Source organism: Hippopotamus amphibius, chromosome 4, assembly GCF_030028045.1.
Source record: "Hippopotamus amphibius kiboko isolate mHipAmp2 chromosome 4, mHipAmp2.hap2, whole genome shotgun sequence".
Taxonomy (NCBI): domain Eukaryota; kingdom Metazoa; phylum Chordata; class Mammalia; order Artiodactyla; family Hippopotamidae; genus Hippopotamus; species Hippopotamus amphibius.
In genome coordinates, this window is record NC_080189.1 from 61,846,858 (window position 1) to 61,869,240 (window position 22,383).

Genomic DNA, 22,383 nt, shown 5'->3' on the forward strand with positions numbered 1-22,383 from the left:
GGAAACTTTATTTTTGCAGTTAGGCTAGGAATAGGTCAACCTAATCAGTCCGTGGTTAAGATGATTCCAGCTTGGGCTTCAGTCCTTATGAAGGTTGGTCTGTTTTCTGCTCCATCCTTGTTCCTAGATTGTAGCCTTTCAGGGTACAGATAAAAGCCTGGGTGTTTTTCAGGACCTCTTCTCGTAGGCAGATCTTGGACCCCTAGGCAGATCTTGGACTCTGTTTTTTTTAGCTTCTTTGCCTTAGCTGCTATTTTATCTATCAGAATCAGTAGTTGTCTTGAGGAATGAAGCTGTGCCAAATGTCCAACCCACCTTTCTTGACTTCTTTCTTTTTCCAGATCTTGCCCCCACCTTTTGTGCAGTTTTTCTGGTTCTACTCAGCTGGTTGGTTTTAAAGAACCTAGCCATTCTGGAAATATAATGATATGAAGTTGTTTTGTTGTTCCAGTGGTGATCATTGGTTTGTTTGTTTTTTTAGGAAATATTTCAAAGCAGTTTTCGTTTTGAGAGTCATATCTCCCAGACCCCTACCTTCACTACACATGTCCATTGTCCTGTGCTGTTAGTGGTGATTGGGTAGAGTTTGAGAAATGCAATGGAAAGAGCACTGACTTTTTTTTTTTTTTTTTTTTTTTTTTTTTTTATCAAATGTTCGCTTTTTATTTTTATTTTTTATTTTTATTTTTTGGGCACACAGGCTTAGTTGCTCCGTGGCATGTGGGATCTTCCTGGAGCTGGGATCGAACCCGTGACCTCTGCATTGGCAGGCGGATTCTTAACCACTGCGCCACCTAGGAAGCCCAGCACTGACTTTTTAAGCAGACATGACTTATGTTCAAATCGTGGCTTTTATTGATTGTGTCAACCTGTGCAAGTCATCTGTTAGTTTTTTTAAATTTCCGTTTTCTTATCTGCACAATGGTCAAAGAGTGAAAAATGAAATTAATTTTTTTTTCAAGTGAAATAAAGTATGAACTGCATCTGGCATGTGGTAGATGCTTAGTAAACATTTGGAAACTGTAGATTTAGGACTATTCTCATAGGAATTTCATAAGAATTTATAAGTTCACCATGTAGTAATTATTAGCAAACCCTTAAGAAGGGCCTGTTTGATTGTTGGGCAGTTCAGCAGGCATTTGTCGAGCAGCCACTGTCCCAGGCACCCTACTTAATCCTAGTGTTATGTAGATACCGTTCAGGGTCTTGCAGTCCAGTGGGATAACAATAAAAGGTGGTGAGCAGGTGGTGGCTGCATTCAGCACTGCAATGAAGCCTGGGTATTAGAGTGAGAGGTTGGCAAACTTTTCCTTTAAAGGGCTAGATGAGGTTTTGTGGGACATACTGCTACTGTTGTAACTACTCAACTCTGCTGTTGTAGTACAAAAGCAGCCATAGTCAAGAATGGGCCTGGGTGTGTTCAAGTAAAACTTCATTTACAAAGATAGGTGGCAGTTAGGTTTGGCCCCATGGGTCCCAAAACAGTGCTGACTTTGCCCTTCCACAAGCTAAGAATGTTTCTTACATCTTTAAAAGATTGTTTAATAAAAAGGAAGAAAAAGAATGTACAAGAGACCATTTGTGGTCCACAAAGCCTAAAGTATTTTATTTCTAATTCTTTATAGAAAAAGTTTGTTGACCCCTGATTAGAGTAGGTAGTGATTACTACCAAAAGAGAAAAAAGGTAAATATAAGCACTTCGACGACAAAGAAGAAGAATGTGGCAAGCAGGCTTGGGTTCATGAAGGATCCTGTCAAGAAGAATAGGAAATTCTGTTGTGTAAATACTGACACATTTACCCGTGTCCCACCCCAAAAATGATCCTCCTAGTTGCTACTCATTTTATTGAATTCTCTGTAATGTGTGTTTTAGCAGCAAATAGATAAAAGTTAAATATGCTTAGAAATGTTCTCCTGTATGAAAGGAAGTAACTTTCCAGTATAGCTAAAAGTTATCAGTACTTTTACTCTTGGAATGTATATTGCTTTATAAGTTATAACATCCTGCTAATTTTTTTTCTTACAGAAATACATTTTCGGGAAATGGCCTCTAAATCTTGGCTGAATTTCTTAACCTTCCTTTGTGGGTCAGCAATCGGATTTGTTTTATGTTCTCAGCTACTTAGTATTTTGTTGGGCGAACAGAGGGACATCCAGCCTAATACTCTTCGTAATGACCCTCATGCTAGGCATTCAGAGGATAATGAACAGAATCATCTAGAAGGACAGATGAACTTTGACGCAGATGCTAGCCAGCATAAAGGTATGGTTTACTTTATTACGGAGTAGACAGAAACCATATTTTTCAGTTTGTGTAAGTGTTGATAGAATTGGAAAAAGTTATTTGTATGAATTTTGTTATATCACTATATATTTGGATGAAAATGAGCTTAATTTAGATATTAAATGACAATTCTTGGTTTGCCTCAGGGGCAGGAAATTGCTAAAACCCAGGTTTATTTAGGGGGTAAGATATTAATTTTGGATTTATTTTTAAATAGAAACAGTTCAGAAACCATAATTTGGGGAAAGGCAAAATTTTCAGATTAGATTTTTTTTCTAAAAATTTTAATTTTGTTATCATGGTTCATATCTATGTCTTTGGTTTTTGCTCTCATCTTGTTTTAGTCTTAGTTTTTGCTTAGTCTTGTTTTCCTAGAGAAACTCAGGAGGTATCTATAAATCTCAATTTATCAGTAGCTAACATAACTAATCTTTTCTCTTTTTGAGAGACATAAAAAATTAGGGAAGTAAAAAACTAGAAATGTGTTATATAGAATGACTTCATTTTCTCCTGGTCATCTACCTCTAACCAGATGTTCTCAGTCGTGTCCTCCATGTGCCCCTTAAATGTTGATTTTCTTCAAGTTTCTGTCCTTAGGCTCTTTCTTTGCCTGTGTGATATCATCAGTCCCCATAATTTTAGTTTCCATCTGTTCCTTGCTGTCTTTACCTTAGCCCAGTTCCAGACACTATAAGAAGACATTCACAATTCAAAGATCTCTGCAAATCGTGATTTATTTGACAGAGAGATAGGGAGGGTGAGAGGGAGGCTCAAGAGAGAGGGGATATGGGGATATATGTATAAATACAGCTGATTCACTTTGTTGTACAGCAGAAACTGGCACAACATGGTAAAGCATTTATAATCCAATAAAGATCTAAAGGAAAAAAATTTTTTTAATAAAATCAAATTTAAAGAAAAGAATACAGCAACTTGAAAAACAATTGGAATTCTGGGATGCAGAAGATCCCCCATTAAGGGTTGTTTCTCATCTTTTTGGCAGTAGATTGCTTCTTTCCTACCTCTGAGGTTAAGGATGAGGTATTACATCCTGATTGAGTTTTATGAACTAGCAAGTACATGTATACTATTACATTGTGTGAATGTTTATATGACAGTCCTTTAGCTCTGAGCAGTTGTGTTCTTATCATAGAGCAGCTTGGTCATTGTGCACTTGCTCTGTACCATTGCTCTAGGTTTTCAATTGATCAATTAGAGCCAGGCTTCTCTACTCTTGGTAGGCTGTACTAGGTTGGCCTCACTGCAGGCACATGTATTAGGACCTACTTGTCCTACTTGATGGTCTACAAAATGTGGGGTATGCTAAAGGTCTGTCTGTTTCTCTCAGACTTAACATATGTGAATCACACTCCTTTTTTTCCTTTACAATGCTAAAATTCGTTCTTCCTCCTATATTTATATAGCTCATTACTTTCTGCCTAAGCAAGAAACTATGAAGTCATGGTAGGTGCCTTCCTTTGCTGTCCAGTCAATCCTGTTTCTCATAAACTTAAACAGTCTGCTTCTTTACCATTCTTTAGGTTACTTCTCTCAACCTGTAGCACACTTTCCCTAGTTCAGGCCTTCAGTTATGTCCGTACCTGCACTCCACCAAACTTCGCATGCCTTTTGTCCCTTCTTCTGGTGAGCTTCATTTAAAGACCTAATTTTTTCATCATTTCTTGTTTTCCATGATATTGTTTTATATCCTCTTCTTCTCTGTTCTAGCCAATTTCCCATTCCACTGTTCTATAGTATTTATCAGCCATTGGTTTCTTTTACCCTCATCATATTGCAACCTTTATACATACCTCTATTATAGCATGTCTTAGTATATGGCAAGTATTGGTTTGCATGCCAGGCTCCCATGCTAGACTGAATTCTTCTGTAGCAGGACACGTGTCCTATTCGTCTTTTTATCTCCTGTACCAGCACATCCCTACTACAAGTAACGAATGAATGCATCATTAAAAGAATGAGAAAGACTATCTACCAGATTCCAGCAGTAGGGAGAAGGATGTCTTGCTCTAAGTGAAACATATTGAGAATTCTTTCTTCCACTACTTTCCCTCCCCCTCCAGGCTTTGGCATGTCTGTACAACTAGGAGATGGGGCTCCTCAAGTATATGAAATGTGAATGCTCTCTGACTGAAAGGAGGATAATTTTGTCTGTGTTTGGATTGTGAATTCTTGATATTCAGAGGGACATGAGAATATTTTCATGCCCTGCCAGCCTTTCCTTCTATTCTGTCTCAGTCAGTTAACTAGAAATTTATACCTCCAGCTGTTAATTTTTCATAGGACTGAGCTTTTGTAACTCACTGGTTGACCTTAACTTTAAAGATGTTTCCACAGGATTCTGCCTAGAGCACTGCTACACAAAGTGTGGTTTTGCAGACTCATGCTGGTCCACAACTAAATAAGTTGTGAAATCAGGATTAAATAGTTAGGAACTTTTATGGTAATTTGACAGTAATTTTGTATAAATCTAAAAGTAAAAACTTAGGATTTGTATTTTGTGTTAATTTTTTAAACTTTATTTTATTAGTAATTCATTTTTAGCATATTCACAGAAGTACAGGTCTCTGTTGGAAATAAAAATTGGTCCTTCACCAAACACTGAGCTGGAATATCATAGTTGGATTCTTCCTCCAGAGCACTGTTACTCAAAATGTAGTCCTGGCCTGACAGCCTGTGAATTGTTTGTCACCTGTCTGTATCCTGATAAGGAGCTTGCACCAGGATGTAACTCAGTTAAGTTCACTGGTTAGTCAAGTGGACTTCCTCGTAGATTGTAGCAAGACTTCCTCCATGAAAGAAGTAATATGTTGCTTTATATTCTGGCATAAGCTCCCTATTTCTTTGCAAACCAGTACTTTGAAAAACACTGCTCTAGGCAATCTTGGAAATACTTCTACTGTTCTGTTTCTCACGGATGGATTTGCATTTTGGAATGAGCTATGTTACTATAAGAAGTAATCTCAGCTTTGCGTTAACTTCTCTTCTTCGAACTGGGGTAGTCTTGAAAGCATTTTTAAAACCACCTCATGGTACTTGTAGAAATTCATAACAGTGGACGCCAAAGTGAACTGCTACTTCATTAACTTGTCTTTACTGCCCTTCAGAAGCTTATTCATAGCAGTGAGAAATTCCTGTCAATGTTCTGTTTCTTTCAGCTAAATTTAACGATAGAGAGGTATATAGAAGTGGGGGTGGGGGGAGTGTCTTTGAAATTAAGAAAATGTCTTCTTTGGTATAATTTATTTGGACTTCAACAATGTAAATTAATTTTAAAACTTTTTTGTTTAGATGAGAACACTGCCATCGCTGAAAACCTCTATCAGAAGGTTAAAATTCTTTGTTGGGTGATGACAGGGCCTCAAAATCTAGAGAAAAAGGCTAAACATGTCAAAGCTACATGGGCCCAGCGTTGTAATAAAGTGTTGTTTATGAGTTCAGAAGAAAATAAAGACTTTCCTGCTGTGGGACTGAAAACCAGAGAAGGCAGAGACCAACTCTACTGGAAAACAATTAAAGCTTTTCAGTATGTTCATGATCATTATTTAGAAGATGCTGATTGGTTTATGAAAGCAGATGATGATACATATGTTATTCTAGATAACTTGAGATGGCTTCTTTCAAAATACAACCCTGAAGAACCCATTTACTTTGGGAGAAGATTTAAGCCCTATGTAAAGCAGGGCTACATGAGTGGAGGAGCAGGATATGTACTGAGCAAAGAAGCCTTGAAGAGATTTGTTGATGCATTTAAAACAGACAAATGTACACATAGTTCCTCCATCGAAGATTTAGCACTGGGGAGATGCATGGAAATTATGAATGTAGAAGCGGGAGATTCCAGAGATACCACTGGAAAAGAGACTTTTCATCCTTTCGTACCAGAACACCATTTAATCAAGGGTTATCTGCCTAGAACTTTTTGGTACTGGAATTATAACTATTATCCTCCTGTAGAGGTAAGTTTAGAAATTTTATTACTGTATAAATACTTAGACTGACTTTCATTTATTTAAAAAAAACTAGCTAGTAATATGTATGTTTCTTTAGTATCAATAACTAAGAATCTCCCTTAGTCTTTTTATATTGAATGGCAGTATAACAGGGTAGATGAGAACAAAGATGTCAGCACTAGTAATTCAACAAATATTCATACTACTGTATGCCAGGCACTAAGAATATAGCAGTAAATATAGCAAAGTTCTAGTTCTTATGAACCTTAAATTCTGAGTGAGAAGACATACAATAAACAGGCCGGCACGTCAAGTTATAATATGATTTTAGGTAGTGGCAAGTGCCCTGAAGAACAGTAAAGCCAGGTAAGAGGATGGAGAGTGACCCAGAGTGGAATGGGCTACTCTAGTTTGGGAGATTAAGGAAGTGCTAAAGGGTAACTTTTGAACAGAAACCTGAGTGAGGTTGGAAAGCAGGCTATGGGAAGATCTGGGTAAAGAGCCTTCAGGAACAATGCGTGAAAAGACTTTGAGGTTCAGAAAGACCTAGGTTCAAATACTGCTCTCCCACTTAATAGTTGAATAATTTTGGATGGACAGAATTTGCCTAACTGCTGAGCCTAAGTTTCCTCATTTGTGAGATGGACCTGATGTACCTGTCTCATTCAGTGGTAGTTACAGTGTAGGACAGTGTCTATCATACAGTACCTGATAAGCCCTAGATCTCACTTGACACCTTAGCTTATATTCCTAAGAATTTTATCCAAAATACATTATTTTACTAAATATTTCAGATGTACAGCTAAATATTTGAGAAGGGTATACTATTTTGTACCCACCAACCGGCTTTATCAAATATTAATCTTTTGTCACATTTGCTTCAGATTTTTTTAAGAAAGAAAAAAGCATAGAGATAGGTGAGTTCTGTGTACTTTCCTCAGAGTTAACCATTGTCATGAGTTTAGTATTCATCATAACTATACATGTTTTTATATTTTTCCTACATGTTTATCTGTCCATAAATAATATATAGTATATTGCAAATTTTTAAATAAGTGGAATTATACCATATGTATACTTGAACATCTGCCTTTTTCACACATTAATGTATGTATCTGCTTCATTAATTTAGACTGCTGTGTAATAATCTAATATATGAATATACTGTAATTTACCCATTCTTTTGCTGATATATATTTCATAGGCTGTTGCCAGTTTTTCGCCATATGAGCATTGCCACAGTGAATGACTGGAAACCAGGAAACATGAAACCTAGCTTTTAGACTCAGTTCTCTTGTTGATTAATATGTCTTGAGGCAAGTCATTAGTGCTCTTCACCTTCTTTTCCCTGGCCCTAAGATACAAACAATACACTTTGTGCTACCTCTCTCTTCTTCACAAGCCAGTGTTTTCAAATCATCATCTAGAACAGTGGTTCTCAACTGGGGTTTTTTTTGCCTCCCAGAGGACATTTGGCAAAATCTGGAGACCTTTTTGGTTGTTAACTTAGCAGTTGCTGCTGGCATCTAATGGGTAGAAACCCACAAGATTGTAAACCCCTAGATGCTACACATTCCACCATGTACAGGACAGCCCCCCACAACAAAGAATTATCCAGCCCAAAATGTCAATAGCACTGAGTTTTCAAAACCTTAACCTAGAACATCTGACCCAAACTTTAAGTTATCAGCTTTGAAAGGAAATTTTGAAGCAAATCACTGCTGTTTCGGCTGTCAACCACCAGTGTGTTCTTGGTGGTTGACATGGAAATGATAGCTAATCCTTATGGTAATCCTGCATTTAATAGGTGACAAAACTGAGGCTTGGGAAAGTCAAGTAACTTGCCTATCCTGATAAGTAGCCCAGGCACTATTGCAAATTCACTCTGATTCTAAAAGTTCTTGTTATTTCCATCATGAGCACCCATCTGTGATTAATGGGATATGTGCCCTTGAAAGGAGGGGTAAGGGATGTGTTAGAATAAATATTCTTTTGTTGGGATAAATTGCACTTGAATAAACACGTTAAGCACAGTTTTATGTAATGAGATTGTTTGAAACCATATGCTAGCACCTTATTGCTATTATAGATGCAAGAATTTCCTAAACTGTGAAACAGATGTATTCCCAAGTGTGCCTTTTGATAATCTGTTTTTGTTGTTTTAGTGAGGTACTACTTTGGATGCTTTTTTAGTGTAAACTCTTCTTAATTCCAAGATTACTTGACCTCTTCCCTTCTTAATTCTGTACCCTTCCCATATGGAAATATACCCAAACTCAAAACCATTACAAATGCATAATAACAAACACACCTAAATGCATATAAGATTTTACTGAGAGTATCTGATATTGGATACACATAACAGTAATAGCAAAGGGACATCACAATTGTCATTATTTCATAACCAGTAAAATATCCTATTTTCCCTTTAAGAGTACTGCCCACAGTTCCCACCCACAAATGGGGTATACCTAACAATATAGTTTATATTAACAAAATAAATATTTCTGTAGTACATATTTTATTTAAATTGTACTAGTTTTTAAAATGGATGGAAAATTTTATGTTCCTTCCATAAAAATTTGTGAGTTATATTGAAAACTATAAAGTAGACTTGGAAGTTACAAATTGACCCAACTTTCTAATATTGCCTCTTCTCTGTCAGGAGGTTCTATATAAATCTAAAGTGAAATCATACTTCTATTTTTACTCATGATTTAATAAATTGTCTTCTCTCTAAGGGAGTTACTGTTTTCAAAGCCATCCTGAATCTCATACATACACTTTCTCTGTGTAGTAATCATTAAAATAACAGTGTAGAAAAATTTTTTCCAGCAGATTAGGGTGTGAAATATTCTAGTTGATCAAAGAGTTATGTTCTTAAGTTGATTGTTCAGAACGTTGCATGCAGTTCCTTTCTCACACCACTTTTTCATTTGCCTAGAAGTGAGTCTATTCCTAGACTAACGTACGAGGGTGAGTCAAAAATTATCCACAGTGCGGGTATATTAAAACTTCTGTTAGCCGCACTGTCTTATCAGCACTTGCCATTCAAGGCTACTGTCTCCCCAGTCACCACTGTGCAGGTGTGAACATGTTACATCAGTTCATTTGTAACTGCTGTGTGAACAAGAATGGATGCCCCACTTGTGATTTGCATGAAATTTTTTTTTTGTGGTCTGAGGGTGTGCACATCCACACAATTCTACCCACACTGTCTAACATGCTCCAAAAACTTCGTTTCGAGGTGTTAAAGCATCCTCCCTATAGTTCTGATCTTGCTCCATTGGACTTTCACCTGTTTGGTCCCCTGAGCAGCCCTACGAGGACAAAGATTCACTTCTGATGAAGTTCAGACAGCAGTGAACTCGTGTCTTGCAGCGCAGCCTAAAAGATTTTTTAATGAGGGTATACGAAAGCTTGTTGACAGATGGACAAAGTGCATTGAAAAGCAAGGAGACTATGTTGAAAAGTGATATATCTGTCTTTTCTAAAAGTTAATTAAAATAAAATCTACAGCCAGAGTGCAGATAATTTTTGACTTACCCTCATATATTCCCTAGGAATAAAGTCTATTCTCTAGGACTACAGTCTATTCCCTAGCAGTAAATTTTTCACCAGAAAATTTGCAATCAGTCTTAATACACTGGATTTAAAGTATAGTGCATTTTAAAATACTTAAAAAATCCCTCTATGGGTGAAATTGCCTTTTTCATAGATCAGAAGTGATCAAATGTGGTTTTTTATATAAATTATTCAGTTTTATTTACATAAATCTAGTGCATTTGAAACTTAACTGGTATATGGTTGATGTAGAGAGCTCCTGATACTTCCAAATTGTTAGCTAATTATTCCAGTACCATTTATTAACTGAGTCTTTCTTTCATTACTGATTTAAAAATACCTCCTTTATTATTATTTACTGTAGCATTGCTTATAGTAGGATCGGTATCTGAGATTTCAGTTCTGTTCCATTCTTTTGTTTGGTTTTGGCTCAATACCATATGGTTTTGAATTTTGTAGCTTTACAAAATTTTTGAGTTATTAATCTAAGATTATGTCTTCCTTTCCTTTATTTCTCCCTCTCTTTTTCTTTTAAATTGATTTGGCAACTCATGTCTTTATCCTTATGTATAAACTTATTAATTTAGGAACAGTGGACATCTTTGCCCAGGATTTTTTGTTTTCTTTTAGGTCCCTTAGTAAAGTTTTATACTTTTCTTCAAGTAAATCTTTATTCATTAAATATCTCCCTAGGTTTTTAGTATTTTTGTTACTCTTCTACTTGGGCTTTATTCTTAAAACTTTTGAATTAGTACATATATGAAAGCTGTTATTTTTGTATTTGTTTTTGTTTTAAAGCATCTTTAAAATCTGGCTCTATTCCTGGATTTTTTATTTCTGATGATTTTCCACTCGACTCTTGAGTTTTGGGGATATCCATAATTATATGCAAAGAACTTGGTATTTTGTTTCTAATAATTATAGCTGTTTTATTGCCTTTTATTGCTTATAAAGCTAATAACAGTATCCTGGCCATGTAGTGAAAAAACAGCACAGTAGAGTATAACGTAATTAATGCAGTAAATCTTATCAAAAATATTATTGCAATATTTCAGAGTTATATAAAATTGCTTCCAGAGAGGATCAGTAATTTAAAATTAACTGCTCTTGCTCTAATCTTTAGTTTACTCTGCACTGGCCACTGTAGTAACCACTAACCACGTATGACTGTTGAGTGCTGGAAATATGGCTATTGAAATTTAGATGTGCTCAGGTATAAAAGTCATACTTGATTTTAAGGACTTAGCACAAATAAAAGAATGATTTCATCAATAATTTTAAAAATATTGATCACGTATTGAAATATTAAGAAAATAATATAGGTTTATTCAGTTAAAATATATTCAAATTTCACCTGTTTTTACTTTTTAAGCATGGCTGTTGCATTATGTGGCTCACATATATCTATTGGACGGAGCTGGTTTGATAATCACAAACTGAGGTTATCTGTTTACTTTTCATATTTGTTCCTATTCTTAAATTCTCTAAAGATGTAAAAAGTAGGCACCAGATAGTTGTCCAGCGTCTACATGGTGGTCCAGGAATCCCACATATTCAGTGTTTGTTTCAAAGGAATGGTCAGAGAAGAGGCCAGAGAAAACGCAATGGACAATTTCTTAATGATTTTTACTGCATTGTAAGCTACATACTTCAAAACATGAATTATTAAATGTTCAATTTAGTAAGTCAATATGAATCTTCTTCGGGAACTTGCCCGACAGTTTTTCTCCCTGGGTCCTTGCAAAGACATTAGATAGTCTTAAGTTTTCTCGGAGTCATCTGAGTGGAACAGTCTCCAGATATCAATTCTGACCCCAAAATGACCTTGTGACTGTTTAATTCTGGAACCAGTTTTTAAAATTTCTGTTTTCTTGCTTTTTCATTCCTCTTTGTTTGTTGTATTTTTATTTTGTTTTTGTCTTTTATTTAAATCTGCTCTCATGCCAACTCTATTAGAAATCTATGAGAATTATATAACTGAACAAAGGTTTAACGTTGACCTAGTTACTCAGGACCACCTGAACTTGATTATTCTGTCAGTAATAGCTAACATTTATTGAGCATTTACCATAGGTAAAGCATGGTAGCAGGCATTTTATACACATTGTCTTCTTTAAGTAACCGTCTTTTGCACATGGGGAAATTGAAACTTGTAGAGGTTAAGTAATTTGCCCAGGATGGTATACTAGTAGACAAAATTTGGACTCAAACCTAGATATGACTCAGCACTTCCTCTCTTAAATACTATCCTGTTTGGGTCGATGTGTCAATGAACTATTAGGTTGCAGACACATAAGGGGCAAAGGTTTGTAGTCATTGAATGTTCCGTAGGTATCTTTGTAAGGCTGAGCCAAGCAAAAATTCATAGTGAGAAAGTTATGAAGAGAAAGCAGAACTTGGAGAAATAGAGCTTTATCCTTTGTATAGCTGACCCTTTCATTTGAAGAAGTCTTTAGGTTTTTGTGGGGGTTTTTTTTTGTTTTGTTTTGTTTTGTTTTGTTTTTCTATTTCTTGCTAATCTATAGGATATGAGAGAATATTATTTTAATTAGATATACTTCAGAAATTTCATGTTTGATTTTAAAACGTTGGGAACTGAAAACTCTTGGTTTCTTTCACAGGTCTAATAAATTATGTGCCTCTGCTTTACTTTGCCAGCTTTATTTCTTCGATTCTGTTAAAATTAATGTTTCTTTCATCAGCATGTGAATATTGTATGTTAACAATGTGCTATTTATTAATAATTCCTGTTTCCAATATTTTTTTAGGGTCCTGGTTGCTGTTCTGATCTTGCCGTTTCTTTTCACTATGTTGATCCTACAACTATGTATGAGTTAGAATACCTCGTTTATCATCTTCGTCCATATGGTTATTTATACAGATATCAACCTGCCTTACCTGAGAAGATGCTAAAGGAAATAAGTCAAACATACAAAAATAAAGATACAAAAGTAAATCAGGAGCCCTTGAAAGAAAAACATAAATGAACAGAGGTAAAATGTCTAGCATTGCACTGAAGAAGAACTTCTCCATTTCTGATACAGAACACTGGAATCCCAGTGAGGAATTCTTTCTAAGCGAACATTCCATATTAGAAATCTTTCATATGAATGACTGTAAACTGAAGCTTTAAGTGAGCTGTGAAATCTGTTAAAGTGTGTTTTGATACAGTAATATATATACATATCTGAAAAACTTGTGTTTTTTAAAATGGTGGCCAGGCAAAGGGACTAGAAAAGAGATTTTGTTGCCTGTTACTGACCACATGTATTATTTTCACTGAGAAACTAAAACAAATTTGCTAAAACTACACTGCACCATGTTAGTAACCCATACACAATGCTAAACAGATCTGCCTTAAAGAAAATTTAGAAGGAAATATTGTTGCTGAGTGTTGTTTGTAAACTCAAGAGGTGAGTTTATATTTGCAGTATGATATAAATGAACCACTCCACCCATGCACCCCCCACACACACATGCAGTTTTTGTCTAATGAAAATTTTGCTGTGACTATTTATAATTGGCAGTATTTCTTCCAGAAGGTAGAATAAGAATGGCACTTATCCTAAAGTGCATTAATAAAACCACATTTTGAAATTATCAAGGGCCTTGATTGTATTATATACTTGTTTCTAATTAATAGTTAATCTTTTAATGAGTCCCTGTTGTCTTTTTCTAAACATGTTTAACCATTCTTGAATGCCAGTCTCAACTATTAATATTTATTTACTGAAAGCATTAATAGCATTATGTAAACGTGCATTTTTAAATATTTTATTCCCAAATTTACCCATCATTAATTATGGGTAACTAATGAATAGTAAATGTAATGCTATCTGCGAATGCTTTTCTTATATTAGTGCCATTCTCAGGAATCAAGTAACATTTTTAACTGATTATTTAAAATTCTGTCCAACTACATAATTATACTTCCTTTCATTCTCATCCTGTTGAGAGATGAGAACTTGTTTGTGCCTTTCATTACCTGTTTAAAGCAGAGTTTTGAGGTTCATTTTCAGGATCTGAGGTGGCTGTTAGTTACACTGGCAAAATAGTTTGTGAGATTTTGACCAGTTAATTAAAACATTAAAAAATGCAGAGTGCTTAAACAAACTGAAATGTCAGATATTAAAAGACCAAATACTTAGTTTATGAATAACAGCCTGAATTTTGATGCTGACTTATTTGGAGATGATTGTTTTGCCAATGGACAGTTGTAAGAGAGTAGAATATCCGTTCAAGACTGTCATCAAAAACACATTCATAAATGTTTCATTCTAATTTTAGTGACTCTCTAAAGAATTTCTGGAAGGAAAGAAAATTTTAAATTTTTGTTGTCTTTAGCAGTATCATCTGAGTGTATCATAACAAAATACTTTAGACTTTCCGTAAGGTTATCTTAAATGTTACAAATAATTTACGTTTCTCTTATGTTTTATTGTTATGCTAATTTTATGTGGCTCTCATGCCATTGATTCTGCTGCTTAGCTAAATAGTTTATATTTATTGTGCCAAAACATGTCAAAACCATGACCTCTTTGGGTTCTATATTTGAGAGGATGTTCATCTCAGTGGCTAATTATGGATTACTCTGTCAACATAGTGAAAACTTACACCAATTTTTACCTATTAAATTGTTTTTTGCTATTTTCATGGTGATATCATCTGCCACAATTTCAAGGGATTCATTCTGTTCTTTGAACAACTCCTTACCTTGGTATGGATATGAATTTATTTGTAGTCCATATATGCTACTTTTCTGTACCAGAAGTATAAATGGTTTACCATAAACATCCAAAAACCTCAAAATTGATTCATAGTAAATGAACATTTGTGTTGAATTCTGGGGTCTGGAGTCAGACTGCCTTGGTTTAAATTCTCGCTCCATCATTAGTTTTGTAACCGTGAGGAATTTACTCAATCTCTCTGTGCCTCAATTTCTTCATCTGTAAACTAGGGACAGTAATACTACCTACCTCACAGGATTTTTATGAGGATTAAATGAGTGAAAATGTGTATGGCTTTTAAGAACACTGTTTGGCCCAGAGTATGGAGTGCCAACTGTAAAGTTTTCTTATTATTCTTTACCTTGGAGTGTAAATATTTGTTTTAAATGAATGAGAAATCTGCTTTAATCAAATCAGGTATTAAAGGAAATATCTCATACATTTCTTATAAGTAATAGCTAGTTTTTATTTTATGCCTACTGTGTGCCAGGTAATGTGCTTAGATACTCTGTTTTAATCCTCACAAATTGGGGGTTATTCCCATATTATAGATGAGAAAACTGAGGCTCAGAAAACTAAAGTCATTTTCCACTGTCAGAAAGCTAGTAAGTAACAGAGCTAGGATTTATACTCAAAGCCTCTGTTCTTTGCACCATGTCAGCCTTGAAGTTAATCATTAGCATTATTTCTGTTTTTACCTAATGACTTGTGATATCTGATTCATTGGCCAGTAGTAGTCAAATTAACCAGCCAAATTGTCATTGTGATTCTTAAATTGTGGTTCTTATACTCTTGCCTGGGAGCTTGTTAAAACAGAAATTTCAAGACCCCAATTTCGGAAGTTTTGATTCTAGCATGGGGCCCAGGAGTCTGCATTCTTACTAGATACCCTTGGGCATTGGTTCTCAAAGTGTGGTCCCAACCAGTAGTGTAAGCATCACCTGAAAACTTGTTGGTAATGCATCCTCTCCTGGGCCTCACCCCAGACCTACTAAATCAGAAACTCTAGGGGTAGAGGCTAACAATTATGTTTAAACAAGCTCTCCAGGTGAGTTTATTCAGCATTCCCCTAAAACCTGGTGATTCTGATGCAAATCATCCTTGCAACACGCTGAGGATTACTTGCCCCATAAGTGAGGTTATAGTTCAAAAATTTAGATAAAGCATCTTTTAAATCAGTGTAGTTCAGGATCACACTATTTTAAATGTAAAACACTGAAAGATAATTTAAAGGATCAGTGGATCATTCATTTTGGCAAAATTCTTTAGCTTCTTCAGACTTACTAATATCAGGGCCCGCAGTAAAATAAGAAGTTCAGTAATTTCATATTGGGGCAGAAAAGTTTCAGTAAGTACCAGTAAGTACATGTTAATTCATTAAAAGCATACCTAAATGAATGTCATCAAGAATGTCCACATTAGTTAGTAAAAAAACAAATTTAAGTAGAGGTAGCAGAGTACTATTTTATAATGTGCAGAATGGTTTTCTGCTAATTTATACTATCAAAATTTCATCACTGTTAACAATCAGTTGACTATCCTGTAGGACCTAATAAAGCAAAAAACTCTCCAGGTATTTGATAGAGCACATAAAACCAGATTTCATGGTGATAATGACTTACTGTCTTTTAAATTAAGATTTTTGTCATCTGGGTAAATGGTTTTAGTATGGTCTCAAAACAGGCTTTTGCTGTCTTACGTTCTCCAGTAACAGTAGACTTGTATTTTCAAGTGGGAATTTTGTGGATGATACAAAGCAGATTTTTATCCCAGAGTTCAATTCTTTGTTTTCAAATAGCTTAAACATCAGAAGAGTTTTTGTTAATGTAAGAAGATTCAAAAATAAATCACTGACCAGTTTTTGATATTTTTAAAACTATGGTAATTGGATTTGAGCATTAAATTTGCTAACTGGTTATTTTCATAATTGTTTGAGTATTTTTCACTTCCTTGAGCCTGTTATACTATATTATTACCAGACTGAGGTTTGAAAAAGCCTTCATTTGATTGATTAGATCAAGTCTACCCTTTTATTCATTTAAATTTTCATTTCTTTAGAATATTCTATGACAATTTCTGCTTCTTTGTATTTATTGCCCATCTTTATTTCCTTGATAACTAACTTCCATTTTCTAACTACTTTTAATGCTACCTTCACAAGGCTAATTTGGCTGTCATTAGTGATTAGAATTTGTATGTATCAGTTACATAATTTTATATCTGTTAACATTAGGTTTCCCTATGAGATTGGAAGTAAAAATTTGTCTAAGAATAATGCCTGTTGGCTCTCAGGATACTTGACCTACTTAAAAGTCTACAATGTTAAACTAATTCTAGATATACAACTAAATGAAGCAAAATTATTCGGATTCTACCACTCCTCAACTTCCCCTTTTCTCAAACAAAAAACCTCATTTGCCTCATTTCTCTACTTTTTTGTAGTAGGCTTGACAGAGCATACTTAAGAAATCTGGGGGGACAACCTGTGGTTTATTTTGTGCTAAATGTTACCTCTATTGATTAAAAAAAAAAGGCTTATGTTAATATATTGGAGTTAAAATGGAGATTTTAATTCAGATTCGAATAAGAAATTTTATCAGTTCTCTTTAGAGAAACAAATTCTAAAACTAGTTTCAGAGTTGAATAGTTTATTCCACTATTTCAACTCCTTTTACCTCTCTAGTTTTTAGTTTATATGTGTGAAGTTTAAATAACTTTGCAGGGCCCTGCAAATTAATAATCCATATAAAGTATACTGTTAGAGGGAAACTAATCTTACTGCTAAGCAGTGTGTTATATTACCCAGTGAACGTTTGTGTTTTGGAATTTAAAAATTATGGTAAGGTAATAGTATCATGAATGATTTTAAAATGTCTGGTGACTTGCTTATTTTAAGTGATCACCAGTAAGTCAGAAAAATGTATTTTTAAATGTTTTTTAAAGTGCCTTTTGAACATTTTTAAACAATGGATTTAAACAACTGCATAAAATAAATTACCATGTTTAAAGCTGTTTTATCTGATTATTTTTAACTGATGTAAAAGTTGTGTGAGAAACATTGCCTTTAATGGGTAGTTTTGGGGTTATTTTACCAAAAATATTAAACTATTTTCCCATCAAAGTTACTCAATTTAAATAGGCTTAATTTTTACTGCAACATATCTTATTTTTCTTTAAAGCAACAAAATATTCCACCTATGATTTTGAATAATATGCCTTAAAAAACAGAAACACCTATGCCATAGTCCAGGTAAGTGTCTGTCTGTGTATATATTTATATAGGTATACATATATGTTATAGAAAGAGGAAAAGAAAAGATTGCTTTTCTATTTCTTGGTATATTTTGATCTGTCATGTACACTGAGAAATTCATTTATTCAGCTAATTATTTATTTAAATAATTGTGCCCAGCATCTACTAGAAATACAGTGGTGAACAAGATATACAGGATTTCTGTTCTCCTAGAGCCTTAACTCTACAGCTGGACAATAAACAAGTTAATAGATGAAGGAATAAGATATTTCAGAGAGTGGTGTTAGGAAAATAAAAGTGATATGGTAGAGCAATTTTCCATATCAGAGGCTGTCAGAGAAGACCTCTGAGGTAATATTGAAGCTGACCTGAATGACAGACATATACTTCAAAAGGCATTTATGTCTATGAAGTTCTTTGCTCCTACTGTGTAAAAAACTAGCAATAATAATGTTTCCCACCTTTCGGTAATTATGCTTTGGGCGTATGTGAAGGCTCATTGAAATGTGATCTATAGGCCAAAAACTTTGTGGTTTTAGGCATATTTCATACAGAGTTCAGGTCTGTTGATACTAGATCAGCCTGGGACTTTTAGGATATGAGTAAAAATTGACCTACCTCTTCCTAAGGGAGTTATTACATATGTTCATAAGGCCCCTGAGTCTAGTCTGCCTGCCTCAATTTTCAGTAACTGCTACCCAATATGCTGCTTACTAGTGTACATGTACATATATGTATGTACAAACATATATATACACACAATGCCATTTGGATTAAGCAGCTTTAGAAAAGCTAAGGAAATAAATGCTGCTTCGTGTTGTTTTAGTAGCAGAGTTGCACAATTTAACATATCCAGAAAGTCCCATGTGTTCCAATCAGTAGTATTTAGTAGTTCTGCTACTTAATGTCAGAGAAAAGACTTATTTACCTAAATATATGCAGGTTGATTACCTATTTTAAGTTTTCCAGAGAGATAGTCCTGGAAAGGATACAAGATTATTAATGAATTTATCTTCTTGCTAAAGGAAAGGGCTCTACCTCAAATGTATTTTATATCAGATCTAATAATGCTGACAATATAGATTGTGCAAGTAGAAATTCCTTTAGTGTTTGACTGAATGAACATTTAACACCTGGAGTTAAGTTAAGCAACATTGACATTCTCCAAATAAGTCTATACTAATAAACCGTGGAAGTAAACTTTGGCCATAAGTTTGATTTGCTGCTAATTAATGAATTTAGCATTGTGCCTAGAACTTTTAACTGCCATAGTTCTTAAAATTATCTTTGTGTTGTATCATTTCTTCTGCCAAAAGAACCACCCATTGTTTCTGCTGGTGTTTCTCATATTCAGTTTTTGATGTTTATTCTTTCCAGGACTGAAAATTTGTCCAGCACATTTACACATTTTTTTCTCCAATATATTGCCTGTGTATAGTGCAGTTGAATACACCTGTTTACTTTGCATTAATGAAATACACATTGTTTTTTATTTATTTTTTTAGTGAGATTCAGTCCTAGAACGTCAGCTATTTGAATTTGCTAATGAATGTCTAGTTGAAAGATTAACAGTAGTTCCTCATTTGTAGAACTGCTAGGTAATGTAGAACTGGTCTGACTGCAGTGTCTTAGTCTTAACAACTAATAGTTTGGGTTTTGGTCAGCTTCAAATCTTTTGGAACTTTAAACTGCATTGTCTTTCCTCCTTCTATTCCTATAATACTGGAATCACACTCCTGGTAGCACTTAGGTTGAATTTCACTTTCCATTATTTTTGTTGTTAGATTGTAGAGAAATGGTAATAAAATCTAGAAAGAAGTTTGAGAGAGAAGTAATGACTTTGACTTTTTCTTTAGTTTTATGCAAGGCTGCCTTCCTTGTACCTATACTGTTCATTGGGGTGTATGTGTGCATGTGTATGAGGAGACAGGAATATTATTTTAATAGTTGGATTTTTTCTTTAAAATGTTAACACTGTTGGTTTTTTCATTCTGATTAGATTTACATAATAATTTTATTTGCTGAGGTGAAAGTATATACTTACAATAATTAGGCATAGAAATGATTTCCTGTTCATAAAAATTTATTTTTACAATCCTATTTGCCTGGTTGAATATTCCCTCACTTTTTGCCTTTCAACTTCTGGCTCTTTGAACCTTCCCCTATTCTTTTCTTCTCTCATCCCATGTCTTGTCTTTTTTCCTCTTCTTCCCATTGGCAGCAGTTCTTTTGTTTCTTTAGACATTTTATTGCCCCTATTTTCAGTCAGCAGATGTGTTTTAAAGACTTTCTTAAAAAATCACATATCTTTTGTGAATTTCAGTTCCCTCTCACCAGCTGAAGAAACTTTCCTAGAATTAACAGAAAGGAGAAGGAAGAGAAAATTTCCTAGAATTAACAGAAAGGACTCAGAAAATACATGTCATCAGAATCCAATAATTTTTTCTTTTCTCTGGAGATGTTTCCTTCTACAACCTACCCCCCAAAAATATGGGCGCATTTTTTTAAATACTTGAAAACCAGTGAGAATCTGCCTTATTATTTTTAACGCAAAATTGGTACCGTCTTGTCTGACGAAAGTGCTGTGTGAGGTTTTGAGTGGCGCTCATTGTGGCAGAGGTAGCTCCTAGGAACAGAATCACAAGTATTTTTCTACTTTATTTGAAATGGTGCGGCAGAGGACTCTCCTCTGATTGGCCATTGCCTGCTTCTTTGGGCACTGTCATCTCGTGCGGTGACTTCCTAGCATTGTGTTTGGCCCTGAGGAAGGAATTTACCCTCTCCCTTATTACTGCAGCAGAGCAGAGACTAGACGTTCCTGAATGTTCCAGAATAATAGAAGAAAAACTCCAGAGAATAATTTATGAGAGCTGCCCAGATCCAGTGGGATCCTCTTGCCCCTCACCAAGCTGTCTTTTCCTGGCCACCTGTTTCCAAGGCACCAGAGGTAGCTGAACCACCCCCACTAGAAGCATTCCAGATACTACCACATCTTTAGAGTGTCAGCCAAATTGACATCTACCCTGTGAAAAATGAGGAAGCTCTCCCGTCACCCCAGTCTAAAGCTCTCACGCTTCACTTCCTGCTGGAGAACTGACCCCTCTCCTGGGAAACTGACAGAAAACATTCACTCTCTTCAGAGGAAATCACGTCTTTACCCAGAGGAGTATGGTCTAGATTTGTGGACGCAATATGGAAATACCCAATAATCTGACTTCATTGTACTTCATGAAGTTTGTATTGTTTGTTCTTAAATAAATCATGTGGCGCAGCAACAACCAAACCCAGGTGAGGCTACACCAGGCTCAATCCTGTTCCTGTTTGATCTCACTGGATTAAGGGTTTCAAACATGTCATAGGATCCAGTTTCAGCTATGCTCACTTTAATATAATACTAATCAACCTTGAAACTTAACAGGAGTTACTTTATGACTTTATATCATGTTCCTTTTTATTTTTTTTAATTTTTGATTTTTTTATTTTTTTTTAATTTTATTTATTTATTATTATTTTGCGGGGTACACCAAGTTCAATCATCTGTTTTTATACACATATCCCCGTATTCCCGCTCTCCCTCGACTCCCCCTCCCCACCCTCCCTTGAGTCCCCCCCACCCTCCCCGTCCCAGTCCTCTAAGGCATCTTCCATCCTCGAGTTCAGCTCCCTTTGTTATACAACAACTTCCCACTGGCTATCTGTTTTACAGTTGGTAGTATATATATGTCTGTGCTACTCGCTCGCTTCGTCTCAGCTTCCCCTTCACCCCCCGCCCGCTCCCAAACCTCGAGTTCTCCAGTCCATTCTCTGCATCTGCGTCCTTGTTCTTGTCTTGTCACTGAGTTCATCAGTACCATTTTTAGATTCCATATATGTGAGTTAGCATACAATATTTGTCTTTCTGACTTACTTCACTCTGTATGACAGACTCTAGATCTATCCACCTCATTACATATAGCTCCATCTCATCCCTTTTTATAGCTGAGTAATATTCCATTGTGTATATATGCCACATCTTCTTTATCCATTCATTTGTTGATGAGCATTTAGGTTGCTTCCATGTCCTGGCTATTGTAAATAGTGCTGCAATAAACATGAAGGTACATGTTTCTTTTGGGATTATGGTTTTCTTTGGGTATATGCCCAGGAGTGGGATTACTGGATCATACGGTAGTTCTATTTGTAGTTTTTTAAGGAAACTCCAAATTGTTTTCCATAGTGGCTGTACCAACTTACATTCCCACCAACAGTGCAGGAGAGTTCCCTTTTCTCCACACCCTCTCCAACATTTGTTGTTTCCAGATTTTGTGATGATGGCCATTCTGATTGGTGTGAGGTGATACCTCATTGTGGCTTTGACTTGCATTTCTCTGATGATTAGTGATGTTGAGCATCATTTCATGTGTTTGTTGGCCATCTGTATGTCTTCTTTGGAGAAATGTCTATTTAGGTCTTCTGCCCATTTGTGGATTGGGTTATTTGCTTTTTTGGTATTAAGCTGCATGAGCTGCTTGTATATTTTGGAGGTTAATCCTTTGTCCGTTGTTTCATAGGCAACTATTTTTTCCCATTCTGAGGGTTGCCTTC

At 35.2% G+C, this 22,383-nt stretch overlaps 1 protein-coding gene across 6 annotated transcripts in view; it reads left to right on the forward strand.

The window, feature by feature from the left end:
• Positions 1–22,383, forward strand: part of C1GALT1 (core 1 synthase, glycoprotein-N-acetylgalactosamine 3-beta-galactosyltransferase 1) — a 71,281-nt gene that overhangs the window by 28,175 nt on the left and 20,723 nt on the right. For 3 of the 6 annotated variants that reach the window (XM_057733690.1, XM_057733692.1, XM_057733693.1), the window contains 3 exons: positions 2,027–2,263; positions 5,594–6,261; positions 12,588–13,131. In XM_057733690.1, the coding sequence (XP_057589673.1) occupies positions 2,027–2,263; positions 5,594–6,261; positions 12,588–12,806 (1,124 nt within the window). In that variant the 3' untranslated portion in view covers positions 12,807–13,131. Of the gene's footprint in view, positions 1–2,026; positions 2,264–5,593; positions 6,304–12,587; positions 13,132–22,383 lie in introns of those variants that run through there. The other 3 variants (XM_057733695.1, XM_057733694.1, XM_057733696.1) reach the window with 2 other exon arrangements.